This window comes from Liolophura sinensis, chromosome 13, assembly GCF_032854445.1.
Source record: "Liolophura sinensis isolate JHLJ2023 chromosome 13, CUHK_Ljap_v2, whole genome shotgun sequence".
Classification (NCBI taxonomy): domain Eukaryota; kingdom Metazoa; phylum Mollusca; class Polyplacophora; order Chitonida; family Chitonidae; genus Liolophura; species Liolophura sinensis.
The window spans coordinates 5,577,677-5,595,598 of NC_088307.1; the positions used below are offsets into that span (position 1 = coordinate 5,577,677).

At 38.3% G+C, this 17,922-nt stretch overlaps 1 protein-coding gene across 1 annotated transcript in view; it reads left to right on the forward strand.

Annotated features, from left to right (window-relative positions):
* The window catches only part of LOC135481072 (DNA (cytosine-5)-methyltransferase 1-like), a 33,436-nt gene extending 16,054 nt beyond the window's left edge, over nucleotides 1–17,382 (forward strand). The window contains exons 16-38 of the mRNA XM_064761005.1: nucleotides 139–236; nucleotides 544–619; nucleotides 981–1,031; nucleotides 1,481–1,564; nucleotides 2,069–2,193; nucleotides 3,201–3,306; nucleotides 3,942–4,054; nucleotides 4,918–5,032; nucleotides 5,507–5,695; nucleotides 6,246–6,427; nucleotides 7,230–7,303; nucleotides 7,635–7,747; nucleotides 8,175–8,246; nucleotides 9,005–9,119; nucleotides 9,461–9,612; nucleotides 10,806–10,937; nucleotides 11,865–12,067; nucleotides 13,050–13,161; nucleotides 13,701–13,850; nucleotides 14,501–14,667; nucleotides 15,165–15,405; nucleotides 15,758–15,874; nucleotides 16,800–17,382. Of these exons, the coding sequence (XP_064617075.1) occupies nucleotides 139–236; nucleotides 544–619; nucleotides 981–1,031; nucleotides 1,481–1,564; nucleotides 2,069–2,193; nucleotides 3,201–3,306; nucleotides 3,942–4,054; nucleotides 4,918–5,032; nucleotides 5,507–5,695; nucleotides 6,246–6,427; nucleotides 7,230–7,303; nucleotides 7,635–7,747; nucleotides 8,175–8,246; nucleotides 9,005–9,119; nucleotides 9,461–9,612; nucleotides 10,806–10,937; nucleotides 11,865–12,067; nucleotides 13,050–13,161; nucleotides 13,701–13,850; nucleotides 14,501–14,667; nucleotides 15,165–15,405; nucleotides 15,758–15,874; nucleotides 16,800–17,060 (3,048 nt within the window). The 3' untranslated portion in view covers nucleotides 17,061–17,382. The remainder of the gene's footprint in view (nucleotides 1–138; nucleotides 237–543; nucleotides 620–980; nucleotides 1,032–1,480; nucleotides 1,565–2,068; nucleotides 2,194–3,200; nucleotides 3,307–3,941; nucleotides 4,055–4,917; nucleotides 5,033–5,506; nucleotides 5,696–6,245; nucleotides 6,428–7,229; nucleotides 7,304–7,634; nucleotides 7,748–8,174; nucleotides 8,247–9,004; nucleotides 9,120–9,460; nucleotides 9,613–10,805; nucleotides 10,938–11,864; nucleotides 12,068–13,049; nucleotides 13,162–13,700; nucleotides 13,851–14,500; nucleotides 14,668–15,164; nucleotides 15,406–15,757; nucleotides 15,875–16,799) is intronic.
* The last annotated feature ends 540 nt before the right edge of the window (nucleotides 17,383–17,922 follow it).

Genomic DNA, 17,922 nt, shown 5'->3' on the forward strand with positions numbered 1-17,922 from the left:
AGGAAGATTTCGCATAGATCACAAATTTTGTTTCAGTGTGTATTAACCACATTATTTTTCAAAGAAGAAAGGTGAGTGAGACTGTTTAAGTTGTAAGGACCTAACATTTTCAGACTTACGGATTTGCTGTGTTTGTAGGTTTGTCAGCAGCCAGATTGTGGAAAGTGTCCAGCGTGTAGGAACATGGTGAAATTCGGTGGACCAGGGACTTCAAAGCAAGCTTGTTTGAACAGAAGGTGAGGCTAGACAAAGAAATCTGCTCGGGCCATTTTGGAAGGTTAGAATATGGATTAGTTTTAATCACAGCAGATAAATAAGGCAGTCTTGAATGAGCTTGCTTACTTTTACAGCTGACTTCAAAACTGGAGACAAATTGGTGTTTCTTTGAAACATTGACACATTGGCTGATTGCTGTTCGTGGCAACAGGTAAAATTTGCCAATCTAGAAAGAGCTTGGTCGATTGGGTGATTATTTTCAATAGTGTTTGCAGAAATAAAATTTTTGGTAATACTGTTCTGAGAGTTGTTCATTTTCTATCCCAGGTGCCCAAATATGGCTGTGAAGGAGGCTGAGGAAGACGATAATCTTGATGATGATATGGAAGAAGAAGAAAAAGAGGTTGGTGCTTTTGACCAGTTTGGGTGGTTATCTCCCTTGCTTTGTAGCTTTTCTTGGTGTGTATGAAAATAGCTTACAACAAATTGTTGCAGTAGACGTTCATAAATATCAAAACTATTGAACAATGCTTATTTTTTGTACAGAAAATAATGGTGTTTTGGAAACACATTACATTTAATTATCTTAGGATGTTTTGTTTTTCTTTTTTCAAAAGGTGTTTGAAAGAAAACTTCAATATTTGCTGTTTCTCATTGGATGTAGTTATCTTATGTTTTGAGGAGTAATCAATTTCCTGAAGAAAAAATAAAATAATTAAATTGAAAACATTATGTTTTTATTTTCTTTCCTCAATTTTTTCCAGAAGGAAGAAAAGGAGCCAGTGAAGAAACATCGCGTAGCCAGAAGTCAAAAGGTACTTCTCTTGATCCTCTTCATATTTTAAAAAGTTCAGATACATTCTTGTAAATGAGATAGTATTACGCTCTTACAGGTAGTCAAATAGACAAAAAAAAAGTTGTAATTCATGGAGAAGTTTTGAGTTCGAACTCTTTTATGGTTAAAGTTGTAAGAAAAGTCCACTGTATCGTATGGCCTGTCAAAAATGTTAGGCAACTATTTTAATCACATTTACTCTAACAAAATTACAGTAGACAAGGAGAATTGAGGAGGTGAACCTTTTCAAAGTCATTTCTGCCTTTGGAAGACAGTGAGACAGGTGATCAGTATAATAATGTCAACAAATCTTGACCAACTTTTTTCAAGTCATCTTAAAGAGTAGGACTGTTTTTACCTTTAACACTTTCTGGTGGACCGAACTTTATTTTGAAATTTTATTTAATATTTTATGGTATTAATTTTCAGACAAAACTAGAGTGGGTGGGTGAGCCCTGTCACACTGAGAAGAACAAAGAGTTCTACTCCGCTATTATGCTTAATGATGAAAAGGTAAGTTAAAGGTGAAAACAGACACTGATTAAAGGGCAAGAGAGGATTAACGCCTGTTTGATGCCGCTTCCTTCGTTACACTTTGAAGTCAGTCAAGCTGTATTTTGGTTTCGTGTTCAAACCCAGCAGGTGGGCTTTGTGTGATATTTTTATTCTTGTCCAGATAGCAGATCATGGTTAAGTTGCTTGTTTCTTACAAATCTGTATGTCTCACTAAGGAGGTTTGTCAGTGATGTGCCAAGGTTGATGGTTTTATCTGGTTTCCTCTACCTATAAACCTGTCTACTTTCATGTAAGTGGAAAATGATTTAGTATAAAGGCTTTACACTTTTGTCGATGAATAAAATCTAGTTACAAAACCTGTTAATTTCTGAATTTTATAGATTTTATAGGGGGGAATAAAGCAACAGAACAAACAGGTGCAGGGTTATTTTATAAATAAATGTGTACCTCGACTACCTTATTGGCATTATGAAGGTTTATCTCCCTTGTTGTTGTGGACAGGTGTGTATCGGTGACTGTGTATCTGTCAAGCCTGATGACCCCAGCACACCTGTCTACATCGCCAAGGTGGCCTACATGTGGAAGGATGGTAAAGGGGAGAAAATGTTCCATGCCCAGTGGTACTGGTGAGTTGAGTAACTGTTCTATTTTGTGTGTTTGATTCACATTCAGAAACACAAAAATAACTTTTTCGTTGATGAGGGAGGGAACAGTGTATTCACATTCCCTCAGAAAGAAAGGTTGGTGTGGAAGGTACGGGGTGCGCGGGCAACTCCAGGTAAAGGAGTTAAACCAGTGGTATCGGTTCTAGATCATTTTGGGTAGATAAAGAAATACCCAAATAACATGATTTTCCTACCAGTTTGAAACACCACTCTTGTTGTTGCTAAATTGAAAATATATCTCCCCATATTTTACAAAGGGGCCTCCGTGGCTCAGTTGGTTAGCGAAGCGTAATGACCAAGGAGCCTCTCATCAATGTGGTCCCTGTGAGTTCAAGTCCAGTTCATGCTGGCTTCCTCTCCGGCCATAAATGGGAAGGTCTGACAGCAACCTGTGGATGGTTGTGGGTTTCCAACAGACTTTGCTCGGTTTCCTCCCATCATTCTGGCCGCCGTCATATAAGTGAAGTATTCTTGAGTATGGCATAAAACACCCAGCAAATACATAAATAAATCATATTTTAGAAGTACACAGTAGTTTGCCCTTTTTTTGGCTGAATTTAGCCCTTTTGGAAGATCTATTTCTGAATAACTTGACTTTCACATTCTGAAAAATTTACTCAAATTTAGACGTTTCCTTTGTCTTGCTGAAAGTAGAAGTATTTCCTGCCACCATAATGCTGGCTGTTCTTGAGTACAGCATAAAACACCAGTCAAATAAATAAATAAAGTTAAGGTATTTTCAAATAGTTTTGCCACTGTGACTCACTGTTGCCCCCAGAAAAAAACAAAAGAGAAGTCTCTCTCAGAGAACCTTTCGTTATATAACCCATTATTATTGAAATATCCCAGTACCAAGATGAGATACCAGTTCCTCATTAGGATCATTTGAGGGCATGAAGGAATCCTCGCACATTAACAGCTATGAGACAACACTTTTCAAACTTTCCACCTGGGTTTGTGTTTTGTAGTCGTGGCACAGAGACGGTGCTGGGTGCGGTGGCTGACCCTCTGGAAGTGTTCTTAGTGGATGAATGTGAGGATTCCCTGTTTGCCTTTACCCTTGCTAAAGTCAAGGTAAGCTTTTTCCGATCACAGTGGGTAAAGACTAAGGGTAAAGAAAGATATGAAGTAAGTTTCATGCTACTGATAAATCATCTTTTCTTGTAGCCGGAATTCATGAGAAAGATTTGTTAGACTGGGGCCTAGCGTGAGACTGTCATGAACTATGGAGACGGTTGCCATTGTATTTATATGCATTTAGCATTATTTTAAGAGGGAGTTGTGCCAGTGATGTATGCAGTCAAAATCACTGTTTTCAGACAGAGTTAGTCATTAATGCCAAAGTCCTTTATACATATCACTAAAACTTTCTAAGGAAATAACCTGAAATTTTGTCCCAAACAGTCTAAGATATGAGGCAGTAAGTATAAAAAAAAAAATTAGTTTTGGTGCAGAAATACTCAGAATAAGGCAAAATGTGCAAATTAGTCATGGGGGAAGTTTTAGGTCATTTCACCTAATTCACAATTTTGTCCCAATAAATTGCTTTGAAATGAGACTAAGGCTTTTAGTGAAGTATGTGTTTGACACGTTACGCCATTGGGCTTAGAACAAAAAACTCTAATCCCTTGTGGTGTAAATATAACATATTTTCACAATGAAAACAAATTCTGCTTATTATTGCACCTCTTTTGTCCTCTTCTCAACAGGTGATCTACAAAGCCCCAGCAGAGAACTGGTCTCAGTTAGGAGGGGTGGAAAACCCTGATGATGACCTTGTTGTCAAGGAGGATGATGGCAAGACCTTCTTCTATCAGAAATGGTCAGTCCTTCTGCCTTAAGCATTCAGACAACATAAGTTAAATCATATGGAGGTTTAGAAGTACTGTTTTGTTAGTGTTTTTTTTTTCCATCTTGTAAAAGTTTAATTTCTTCAACTTTTTTTTTATAACTTCTTTCATTGGTTTGTTTATCCCAGCACCATATTCTAGAAAGTTTGATCTACCCAAGAGTCAGTTTGTTGATAGTTATGTTTATTATGTTAGATTTTTATATATGAGTCTCAGATATACATTTACAACTGTTGGATTTCTCTTAGTGATATGTGGTCCTCCGTGGCTCAGTTGGTTAGCACACTAGCGCAGCGTAGTGACCCAGGAATCTCTCACCAATGCCGTCTGTGTGAGTTCAAGTCCAGCTCATGCTTGCTTCCTCCCCGGGTGTATGTGGGAAGGTACTGGGGCTCTTCCTGGTTTACTCCCACCATAATGCTGGCCGTCGTCATATAAGTGAAATATTATTGAGTATGGCGTGAAACTCCAATCAAATCAAATAAATAAATAAATCAGATACAAGTACAACACTAAGTATCACAGAGTTTTGAATAAAAGCTTTCCTGTTCTTTGAATAATTTGCACGCAAAAAATGCCTCTTTGGCGACGACACATTAGAATGCGTTGGGCATTGTAATTCATGTGGTTACGCCATTCAAATCAGAGGTATGTATTTGCAACTAAGTACATGTAGTCGTACGCTCACCTTCTTTAAATTTAAGGTGTTTCTCTTTAAATAGAGCGCATTTGGTGTGGACAGTAACTTAAATAGGGCATGGTGTGTACTTCCTTCTAACTTTTTTTTTTCCCAAATTCATAAATCGCAAATTTCTGACTTTGTGTTTTGTGTTAGGTATGATTCCGAGTTAGCCAGGTTTGAGGACCCACCTGTGGCATTGTGCTCAGTGAATGAAGATAAGAGCCATAGGTACTGTGCCACCTGTCAGAGGCTGGAAGAACTACGCAAGGTGGGCAAATTAGTTGATACAACAGTCTGTTTAATATTTGATAAAAAAAAAACTTTGTTTAAGTAAAGATGAAACACATTTCAGCCATGAGGGCTGTCCATCAAGTTTTTGATAAATTGAAAATATCATGATGTATTGTATTTAAGGGTTATGTAATTCAGATGGTAGTAATGCACTTTGTCTGTTGTCATGGTTACATATGCACATCTAAAGCCCATTTCACCATACTCATGTCAGGCAGAACACTAGTCGTCACTGAGATTAAGTACGCGTCGTTTTCATGTTCAGTGCAACTGCTTGCACGGAGCGTTGTTATCCCTGACTGTTGCATTAGCGGTGCAGTGAGGGTTATTTTGGGGGAGTTTGTACATCCCACCCTCCCACATTAGACTCTGTAGAATGACCGCTCCAAGTGTTGCCTGATTCTGTGAAGATTTTGTGTGAAGAAATGTTCTAATTCTGTTGTTTCTGTAGAGTGAATCCCCTCAAGTTGGAGATGAGGTAGAACCTGAGGATGGAGACAAGAATAAGGTGTATTTCTCCAGCGTAGCTCGTGATGGCCACACCTACAAAGTCGGGGACTGCTGTTACCTCATGCCAGACGCTTTCACCTTCGCCGTTAAGCCAGCTGCACCCAAGAAACCCAAACAGGAGAAACGGGAGGTAAGTGGGAATTTTCTTCATGGCCATTTTCCCATGTGGCTCTGAAAGTAGAATAGTACTTCAGTAGCAGAAAGTTTTAGCTGCCATTTTGCCCAACTTAGTAGGTTTAAGTTGTCAAAATAATGCCTTGTCCTGAAGAAATCCGGGGCAAATCTAAGCACAGTGACGTATATAATCTGTTCAAATGGCGGTGTTCAGGAGACTTCAATGTTTAACCAATAAATACTCAGATAACAAGCCGTGCTGACAGAAAATTTAGATAATTTATTTAACCTTAAGTATAGCCCTTTTATCTAAGGTATAGGTTGTATAAATGTATTCTTTTCTTTTTAGATGATACCAGACTACATGTTTAATAAGTATCTAGCTGGAATGTTATAATAGAAGGTTCTTGAATTTGAACTGGATTGGGTACTTGAAAATTCTTGAAAAGTTCTTAAAATAGAGATGACGTAAGCTTTGCGAACCCTTGGGAATTTTTGGTGAGTATTTTGTAGTAATTGTACGTTTTTCTACACCATGTGATTGGGCCTCTTTGTGTTCTGTCCAGTTTGATGAGGATGCCTATCCAGAGGTATACAGGAAGTCAACAGATTACATCAAAGGATCTAACGAGTTTGTCCCTGAACCATTCCGCATTGGTAGAATCACCAAGATCTTCTGTAAGCGCAACACCAACAGTAAATTCCACAACCTCAGTGAGCTTAAACTGCGTGTGCAAAAGTTTTACAGGTGAGTTTTTAGTTTTCATGTCAAAAATGTCTTCTTCGATGGTACATGGGAAGGTCTCCCAGCAAACTGCGGATGATCGTGGGTTTCCCCCAGGCTTATCCTGGTTTCCTCCCATCATAATGCTGGCCACCGCCATGTAAGTGAAATATTCTTGAGTACAGTGAAAAAGTGCAATCAGCTAAATAAATAAATAAGTAATAAAGATCTGTATCTCAGAAATATCTGTATCTCAGAAATCTTTCCTTGCCATATGTCTGAAAAAAGTGGGCGGTTTTCTCCAGCGTACTAAGGTAATTTGTTACTAAAGTATCAGATCGTTTACCTCACAGATCAACAATAGCATTGGTGGTAAGTTACAGATGAACAATAGCATTGGTAGTAAGTTACAGATGAACATTAGCATTGGTAGTAAGTTACTTATGAACAGTAGCATTGGTAGTAAGTTACAGATGAACAATAGCATTGGTAGTAAGTTACAGATGAACATTAGCATTGGTAGTAAGTTACAGATGAACATTAGCGTTGGTAGTAAGTTACAGATGAACATTAGCATTGGTAGTAAGATGAACAATAGCATTGGTAGTAAGTTACAGATGAACAATAGCATTGGTAGTAAGTTGCGATCACCAGTCTCTTTGTTACCCATAATCCCTCCTGGCTATCAGTGTATAAGTGGGAAGTTATTGAGCTGCTTTAAACACCATCAACAACAAAAAAAGAAAAAAAAAATCAATTCCGGTCTAGAGTTTTCATATTACTTATCCGAGTTTAAAGACCCCTTTTGTTTGCTTATGTCTTACAGACCTGAAAACACTCACAAAGGTGCTGTGGCAAGCTACCAGGCTGACCTCAACCTGCTATATTGGACTGAAGAAGGTGTGTTTATGACAAAAACCTTGAATTCCAGAAAACAGTTTCATTTCATGAATTAAAATTTATGCCACCCTTTTTTTTGGGGGGGGGGGGAGTGGCAGTCACCAAGTTCTTCTCATTCGTTACTCTGTGGATAATGGTAAGAGTACATCAATTTTAGGTAGAAACACTTAATAGGTGTGGCAGTATATTTTGGCTCTTTTAATCAATTTAATTATGTGGTTTTCAATCAAAGGTATACAGGAAATTCCTGTATGAGTTACCTCATACGTTTAGTTCTGGCTCGACAGTACATTTCTTTGTGTTACATAGGTTTGCACCTTGTTAATTTCAGAGGCGACAGTGCGATTCTCATTGGTGAAGGGGAAATGTGTGGTGATATATAACGACCTCTCCGACACAAAGGATCATTTCCACGAATGTCCAGACAGATTCTACTTCTCCGAGGTAAAGGTTCTCCAGCATTGCCATGGTTACACTGTCAGATCGTGTCACTAGACAGATTTGTTGCCCTAATTCCTCAGCATTTTCGCATATCAAAGGGCAACTTCCAATTCAATTTACGAACGTTATTATTTATTTTGGAGGCAAAATTACGTCGTTTGGATGAGCCAATTTTGAGGGCTTCACAAAAAGTATAATTTTTTTTTTGTAGATCTTTTCAGATATCAGAGTGACTGATTATGATTCCGTCTGATTCATTTTGTTCTTTGTGCTTTAAGTTTGATAAGTCTTGAAGGTGACGTCTTCAGTCTTGAAATGTGTGGGAATGCCTGAGTGCTTCAATACATGTTAAGATAAAACCAGGTAAAGGTCATGTTGGCATATCAGTGGCATTCCATTACCTATTTGTGTTGTTAATCTATGACTGCAGGCCTACGACAGTGATGCCAAACAGTTTACTGAACCTCCTGATTCGGCTAAGACTGTCGGCTGCAAAGGAAAGGTAAGCCTGGAGGAAACTAGAGCATATGTATGTATTAATACAGTATCTCACACGAAATTTTAACAAGCAAACGTTCTTATATTTGCAATGTTGAAGAACCGAGATATCGCAGTTCAAAGTATGCAAAATACAGCACATTGAGAACATCAAAAGTGCTGCCATGTTAACAATTTTAACCAGTCAGGTGGGAGTTATTTCTATAACCCAAGAATACGCAGGTGATGAAATATCATGTTTCTGGTTTCTCTAACATGTTGATTTACCCCATTTCTTATGGTCATTTTAGCCGATATATATGTAATTCTTGCAGGAATATTGAGTTTCTTTTTTCTCACATGGTTAGACCATTTTACAAACAACATACTCAAATCTTTACTTTTCCAAGAGGCTGGTAAAGAAATGTAGTATTCTACTTTCACTACTTCTAATACCTGTCACGTCCGAACAGTACTGCTGATTCAGCATTTCTTGCGAATTAACTAAGGTTATATTATTTGTTGTCTTTTCTTTGAATTCAGAGGAAATTATCCTTTTTGAGGCTCAGATTATTCTCGTGATTGGAACTTGATTTGACGTTTTTGAAAGTTACATTTTAAGATCTTACTTAAAGCATTGGATTGCTTTGATGGAAACAAATGCTTTGGTTTCTTTTTTTGTTTTCCATTTTATTGAATTACAAAGAGTGTGGACATTATGTATGCATTTATTAGTTATTAATATTTTTTTTATTTTTACATCTTGTATCGTCATGGTAACAGGGTAAAGGTAAAGGAAAGGGTAAAGGCAAAGGGAAGGCCAAGGTGGAGGAAGAGCCTACAGAAGAGAAAGCCATACAAAAGTTACGTACCTTGGATGTATTCGCTGGTTGTGGAGGTGAGAAAAGCTCGTACTGCACTGGCAGTGAGAAACAGCACTCTTGACTGTGAAAGGAATTTGCGTTAAATCAAATGATAGAAAACTTATTCCCAAATGATCCGGAGCTATGTGAAATATTCTGAAGTGTGGAGCAGAGAACCGTATGGTAAATTAGGTGACATGGCATGTATGAAAATGTCCCTGAATTACGATATTCACGTCTTAGTTTTGCTTGTACTCTGCATATTTGAAGTGACTGATAATTTAGTTCATGGACAACCTTAGTGTAATGGAAGATGTGAACGTTGATAAAACCTGCTAATCTTGGGATAACAGTTATCTGCATTTGTCTTGGTCAGGTTTGTCCGAGGGATTTCACCAGGCTGGTATAGCCGAGTCGCGCTGGGCCATTGAGAAGATGGACGCGGCTGCACAGGCATTCCGTCTGAACAACCCGGGTTGCACTGTGTTCACGGATGACTGCAACACACTGCTGAGACTGGTCATGGATGTGAGTGGGCGGGGATTGTTATGAGTGCTGCTTGTTGTGTATCTTGATGACATTTCTAATGTAAAAATATACTGTATTTTACCTTAAGTTAAGTCTATTTCTAGGTTTTCCTCGATTCTGATTGATTCAATCAAAATATAGTGCCACTGAAGGTATTTTTGTGAAGTTTGATTCATTTCCTGTCAGCAAAAAGTGCCATTTTAAGAGCTTTATGTGCTTCTGAAAATGTTATTTTACAGGCCAAACTTAAGGTGCAAAAAACAGTGGTTTGATTAAAGATTGCTTCAAATGGAAGACATCAAAAGTTTTCAATATGAAACTTATGCATGCATAAAATTCATGTTTTTGATGTATTTATTTATTTGATTAGTGTTTTACGCTGTACTCAAGAATATTTCACTTATACGACGGCAGCCAGCATTATGGTCGGAGCTTGGTTTTTGACAAAATTGTTATGTGGCCTGATACAATGTATTCAAATTATGTGAAGTCCATATCTGTCTGTTTGCCAGTAAGCCTTTAGTTGGTGACATTGTATCTACAGAACCACTTCACTGAGAGCTTTCAAACTTGGGGTGCTTATATATCTATTATTGGGTATCTTGAAACAATCCTGTTCAAAATGAATCCCCATAGCAAACACATTACATGGCTATGCTTGTATTTGTAATATATCGTTAATTTTATGAATGAATGGATGATTATGGCTTAACTCTACTGGGGCAATATTTCAGACATATTGTGGTGAGAGCATGTTAAAAGGTGGAGAAAACGTAAAAATTACATAACGTTCAGATGAAAGAGCGTGAAAGGAAAGTTGTAAATGTGGCCTTTTTTTTTTTTTCTTTTTTGCTTTAAAGACAAAAGATACTTCAAACTAATTTTTGAATGTTGGGTATTTGGGGCCACCTTATTGTACATAAAGTCTTTTTGTAATAATGTTACAAACAGGGATATAACACATGTTGAATAAATATATTTGTTCTAGAATTTGGTATTTTCAGACAAATGGGTTCAGCCTTGATTTTGATCATATTTATATTTTTAATATATTCATAAATATTGTCATAATGCAGATGAGAAACTATTATATATTTGTAGTATATATATACGCTTTATGTAGAGCTTTTTAACTTGATATGTTTATGCACTTACTGTTGACCTCTAAAGAATGGGTCTCGATACTGTTTCAGGGAGAAGAGACAAACTCGATGGGTCAGAAGTTACCTCAGCGTGGACAGGTGGAGCTGTTATGTGGAGGGCCACCGTGTCAAGGTTTTAGCGGGATGAACAGGTTTAACCATAGGGAGTATTCCCTCTTCAAGGTACTTTTTTTCTGCCCCAGGGAGTAAAAAACTAAAAATAATAGAATACTTACAGAATAGGTAAATTTCTGGTACAAAAAACACACACACAGTGAATACCCCTAGAATTGTCAAGTCTCTTGTGGAGAACAAAGAAGAAAACACTGAATAAATACTTGCAGTATTGAATTGGCAAAATTCTTATAAAGAGCAAAAAGTACAATAACTTCACCACCCACTCACCCATCCCCCTTTTCTCACAGAATTGGCAATTTTCCGGAAGAAAAAAAAACAAAGACAGTATGAATACTTACTGGTAGAGTTGGCGATTTTCTCATGAAGAACAGAAAAAGTTAAAAATTGTCTCACCCAGATAGTCTACATGTTCCTCTCAAAGCTTGTTACATAAAAGTTTTAGTGTTTTTATCTAATTGAAATTAAAATGTGTAAAATATAATATTTGGAACAAATGTAATATTTAACAGAATGAAATAACACTTCAGCCTGTGAAGATAATCTAGAAGTTAGGAGGTCTGGGATCAGACCCTTGTCAGGTCATACCAAAATGGTTCTTGTTGTTGCCTTGCTTGGTGTTCAGCACTGAGAGGTTAAAACAAGGAAACAGTACAGGACTGAATTTCAGTATGATGTAACTGAGTGGGTGTCAATGTCTGGTGTCTTCGGCATGATACCTCATTTTGCCAGCCCTGCAGTGTATGTACACACACTAAACGATTCCTCGTCATCATATGACTGAAAGATTTTTAAGTACGACATAAAACCCCAAACATACTGAAGGTAATCTTTATGCAAATGAGAAAGCCTGACCAGTGATCATGGTCACCTGTAAGTCATGGATAACAACAGTGAAATAAGTATCTCTTTAACTGATGTAGATAATTCTTCTCTCTGGACATTTTTTAATACGGTGCACTTTTTACCTCTCAGAATTCCCTGATTGTGTCCTACCTCAGCTACTGTGACTACTACAGACCACGTTTCTTCCTCCTCGAAAACGTTAGGAACTTTGTGTCATTCAAGCGCAGTATGGTGCTGAAACTTGCGCTGCGCTGCCTCATCAGAATGGGTTATCAGTGCACATTCGGTGTCCTGCAGGCTGGAAGTTACGGAGTAGCTCAAACCAGGAGAAGGTGAGGCTTGTGTGCAGGAATGGTCATGTGATCAGCCTGTTAATACTCTTCGGATACTTTTGGTTATGGTTAATACAGGTATGCGACAGTTTTCAATTTTTTAGTGGATTTTCAATGAAATCATTTCATTGAGAAAATTGCAAATCCAAAGAGTCCGTAAACAGATATGTGTTAGGATTGATTTTTTCCTAAAATTTTCCTCCCCTTCTCACACACACCATTTGCACTTTTCATCTGTTTTTTTTCAGGCCCCATTCTCAGGTCTATTTCATTAACCGTGTTAATTCCGTAGTTGTTATAATATTGCTGAACTATTGCTGATTAAACTCTGGCATTAAGCTCGAGTAGTTCTTTCATTCCTCTGGATTAAACATGTGCTAATCAAAGAGCAGGTGGTGATAAATAACATGGAGCTAAATGGGCGAAATGCAGATATTTGCCAATTGTGTCAAACTGTGATGTTTGAAGGCTAGACACATCCATTCTGGATTACTTGTCCAGAAAGAATTTCTGTCCGAAAAACTATATTTTTCGTTTTTTAATCGTCTTTAGTACGTATCTCACATGGGAGTTTTCAACTCTAGTGCATTAGTCACATGACCAAAGAGTGTGCTGAGGATTGGCTCAGAGCAGCTGTGACATCACTGCAAAACTCTGAATTTGTCAGTTAAGACAAAATACATGTGATGTGTTGAGCTGTGAACATGTACCTTTGATTTGTGACTTTCCATTTTAGAAATTAACAGTTTATGCGAAGGTCTTCCAGCAACCTGCGGATGGTCGTGGGTTACCCCTGGGCTCTGCCTGGTTTCCTCCCGCCATAATGCTGGCTGCTGTCGTATAAGTGAAATATTCTTGAGTAAGGCGTAAAACACCAATCAGATAAATAAATAAATAAATAAATAAATAAATAGAAATTAAGAAAAGGTTGTTTTTACTTATCCTTAGGATTAAGCACTAATGTGATGTGTCAATGTTACAGGGCAATCATCTTGGCTGCTGCTCCAGGGGAAAAGTTGCCCTTTTACCCAGAACCTCTCCATGTTTTTGCACCCAAGGCTATGTCCCTTAGTGTTATGATTGATGACAAGAAGGTAAGTGTAGCAAAGATAAGAGGCTGTTTAACTATGATTGGTCCTTACGCCTAACTTAGCCGGAAAATGATTGAGAGTTTTGTCTGTATGAACTAAAAACAATGAGATGCTGTGATGCACCCAGTTATCAAAAAAGCACCTCGCTGTAAAAAAGCAAGAAACTGGTCCAAAACAACTGCTACAAAAGCAATACGCTAGGTGGTGAAAATGGAAGACTTTAACTAACATTGAGGAGATTTTGCACCGTGTACTTTCCTTCACAGGTGACATCACCTATGTTAGATTGTTGGCATGGTGCCCCAATTTACAAGAATATTGAGGAGCTAAAGGAAATACGTGTCATTTATGTCATGAGACAGGTGATTGGTAAATTAAAGTCAACAAAGGTTGTCTTAACTTTTCTCGCTAGTCACATGATACAGTAGGACGTTACCTTTAACAACAAAAGGGCTCGAACTTGAAACGCCCTTCTTCATTAGGAAAAGTGTTCATGTAACATTATGAGGAAACGTTTTTTTCTTATTTGTTGCCTGGTTTAGTACTCTTCAAACATTAAGCGTATGACGTCAGCTCCGTTCCGAACAACCACTGTTCGTGACACCATGTCCGACCTCCCAGAAATTAGGAATGGAGCGAAGAAAGATGAGATCTCTTACCAGGGGGAGCCACAGTCACACTTTCAGAAACTCGTAAGCTTGAATCACCTGTTATTTCTGTTGTGCAAGGGCATTATCACAACTGTTTGGAGAAAGTAGTTTCAACTTTTCTGTTGGGAAACTAAGAAAATTGTCAACCTTTAGAGTGTTTCTGTACCTTGTCTGACCTTGAGCCAGGATTTATGAAAGGCTAGACACCCGAATTCGTTTATTTGAGTCTCACTTGAGCCTGTATTTTCACTGGTTATTTCAGTGTCCAAAGGTCAATCTTGGAATTGTGAGAAATTTTACAGTTTCCTAACAAAGAAAAAACATTGAACTGTAATGATTATGACCTTCGATGAATCATCTAAAACATTGCTCTTCTGGTATCTGATTGGTCCTTTATTATTCAAGCTGTAAGGAATCACAATGAATATCCTCTTTAGAAACATCGATGCATGTACTGTGTCCATTAGACTGTTAATTCATCTGTGAAACATTACCCATGTTGGATAAGTTTTTTATGTTGTTTGGGTTTCCCTCGGGTTTTGCCCAGCTTCCTCCCAGCATAATGATGGCCACCATCGTGTATCCAGTGAGTACGGTGTAAAACTCCAATGAAATAAATAAATAAATTTGATGCTGTTGTAAGTTTTGTTGTTGTACGTTATTGTAAGGTTTGTTGTTGTTGCTGCTGTCAGATTCGTGGTGATCAGTACCAGCCTATCCTGCGTGATCACATCTGTAAGGAGATGAGCGCTCTGGTCCACGCCCGCATGCAGCACATCCCCCTGGCCCCGGGCTCTGATTGGAGAGATCTGCCCAACATTGTTGTGCGCTTGTCAGATGGAACACACACCAAGAAGCTGTAACTACCCTCATTTACTCTGTTTTTGTGTTGCATGTATGGCTCAAAGACTATGGGATGAAATTATGGCCGTCGTGTTCAGGAGTGGGTTGTTATTCTGACTTGAAGCTTCATACATGTCTAGGTGTAGGTCAGAATTGAGTTTGAGACAAAAATTATGGCTGTTTTTGTTCTGTTATGGACTGTGACCCACATTGTAGCTTTACTAATTATTTTGGCCTGTCAAACAAGCATATTCAGAATGCTTGACTGTTCCATGGGTATTGTTCTACCCACTTTCATGTTTCTTGTAAACAAGTTCTCTCAATGTATATATGTGTTCTATTCTTGTACATGAATATTCCTCTTGAAAGGCCAGAAATTAATATTCAGGTTTTATGAGAGCTATGGAAATGTTCTGAGTGACCTTGAAAATGTTCTGAGTGACTTGAAAATGTTCTGAGTGACCTTTGGGATATTGTCACTGGACTTCACCAGAAATGTTATCTGTTTTGCAGGCGCTATACTCACCGAGACAAAAAGGCAAGCAAATCTTCGGGTGGCGAGCTGCGTGGCGTCTGCTCATGTGCGGAGAATAAGCCATGTGACCCGATGGACCGTCAGTTCAACACGTTGATCCCTTGGTGTCTTCCTCACACTGGGAACCGTCACAACCACTGGGCGGGGCTTTACGGTCGTGTCGAGTGGGACGGTTTCTTCAGCACCACGGTAACCAATCCGGAACCAATGGGAAAACAGGTGGGCATAGTTGTGTTATTTTATTCGGTACTAAAGTCACACCATTTTTTGTTTTATGGGAGGAATGAATATTTTTTTTGAATGTTGGAGTATGATACGAACTGAAAAGTGAAAAAAATCACCTTATTCATGGGAAATATGGACTTCCCCAGCAATTTTTCATGTGTCATTCGGTTTGAACTGTGATATCTCGCCTGTGCAGCATGGCCACGTGCATTGTTATGTGTTTTAAACTGCCTATGTAATACTTTATTAATGCATACATACATTCGAACTAGTGTGCGTTTTAGTTTTTGTGGCTATTTACTTGCTCTCTCCTTACATTATTATCTCCCTTGTTTGCGCTACCCAGGGCCGTGTCCTCCACCCAGAGCAGCACCGTGTCGTCAGCGTCAGGGAGTGCGCCCGTTCTCAGGGATTCCCGGATACCTACAGGTTCTTTGGTAACATTTTGGACAGACATCGACAGGTGAGAGTCAGCTGTAACTCAGCTACTTGAAATTAAATGACTGCAAAACTCATAGCCAAGTGACTTATGTGCTTCATGATCAATACTGTTTTCGCTAGGTAATGATAGTTTAACACTCAAGTTGTTCTGATTTTTGTCAAAGCTCTTAAGTGGTCCTCAAAGGCAGATGAATCAATCAGAATTAAGAAAAATTTGTCACTTGAAACATCCAAAACTTTAGGTGAGGTACAATGTTACAAGCATTTTTGGACCAGATTGTGCAGCAAAGGAAGTTTTTGTTATAGATGGATGGTTTTAACAGCTAAAGTTCAAAATAAATCACTGCCATCACTAATGGAAGCATTTTGGTTCACACTTCACAAAGCTATAATACCCATGATACATCATGTGCAGGCTCAATCCTGGCCTTCGGCAGGAAATTTGTATTTATTTATTTATTTATTTGATTGGTGTTTTACGCTGTACTCAAGAATATTTCACTTATACGACGGCGGCCAGCATTATGGTGGGTGGAAACCGTGCACAGCCCGGGGGAAACCCACGACCATCCGCAGGTTGCCGACAGACCTTCCCACGTACGGCTGGAGAGGAAGCCAGCATGAGCTGGACTTGAACTCACAGCGACCGCATTGGTGAGAGACTCCTGGGTCATTACACTGCGCTAGCGCGCTAACCAACTGAGGCACGAAGGCCCCAGGAAATTTGTACATTCATTTTCTCTCACTATGTATGTGAGGTGTGGCTGTTAGCCCAGTCAGAATGAATTGTAAAACTATTTACAGACCTACATGAAATTTCACACATAGGGTTTAAATCCCCATCTGCCCTTCTCAACACCCAGCATACGATTTAGTTGATAACTTATTATTTCTTGAAAATCTCTGACCCAAATTTGATGAGCAAATCTTTTTTTCCCTCACACTAGGTTGGAAATGCTGTGCCTCCACCAATGGCTCGGGAAATCGGCCATGAAATTAAGAAATGTCTATTGTGGAAAATGCAGCAGACGCCAGGAATAAAAGAGGAGTCCTCGAGGAAAGAGAATTGCGAAGCAGTTGTCAAGAAAGAAGAGAACTCGAAGAATGGAGATCTGAACAATGATAGCTCCGAACCAAAAGAGCAAGAAACAAAAGATGGTGTTACAGAAGATAAAGACACCAAAGAAGAGCAAATGGAAACTGAGTGAAACTGAACAGAGAAATAAAGCCAATAATGAATCTATTTTTTTAATGGCTGAACTAATGAAAAAACGAATCTAACAGAGCAGAATGAATTTTAAAAATATTTACAGACCTACATGAAATTTGTACAGTCTTTTGCTCCACCAGTCAGCCTATTTAAGATGTGGCAAGGTTTAAATTATCAGATACCTGTCATGTCAGTCATTGTCATCAAGAATTGTGAAGTAATGCATTGTGATTGATGTTGAATGTCTCTTTTATTTGCCACAAATTAACTTGTTTTATCATGCCATTTTCAAGTTAAATGTTTATCTCAAATGTTTTATGCCCAGCAAATTTCTTGACATCTGATATATTCTGAATGCATTTTAAATTTTACTTTAAAATCACAATATTTACTTTCAGTGAATACAATGAATTTTTAATCAGGATAGTGCTTTTATAATCTGTGTCTCATGCAAGCAGATATTATTGCTCTTAACTTTAATCCTGAATCGCTTTTTCTCATTTATTTGTCTTTCTATAACTGTAAAAGAATTTAACTTTATTTTTAGAGCCAAATAAATGAAAACCAGAATTTAGGCTTCATGAAGTGTTTTCACAGTTGGTAGTTTTAACAGGAATACCTTTTGATGAAAAGTCAAATTAAAGCCGATACACCTGCAGATTTTGTAGTTGCTTGCATAAGGAATAGATTTTCTTCACCAGTGCTTCACTCCCACCTTGTACTTGGTGCAGCCATCATTTGATGAAATAAATCACATGATTTGGGCAGTTCATTTTGTTTGTTGATACATTTTTTAGTCTGTTCCTGCGCTCTTTCAGTTGGAGTGGCAATAACTGTTCAGCTGCTTTTGACGTGGTCTT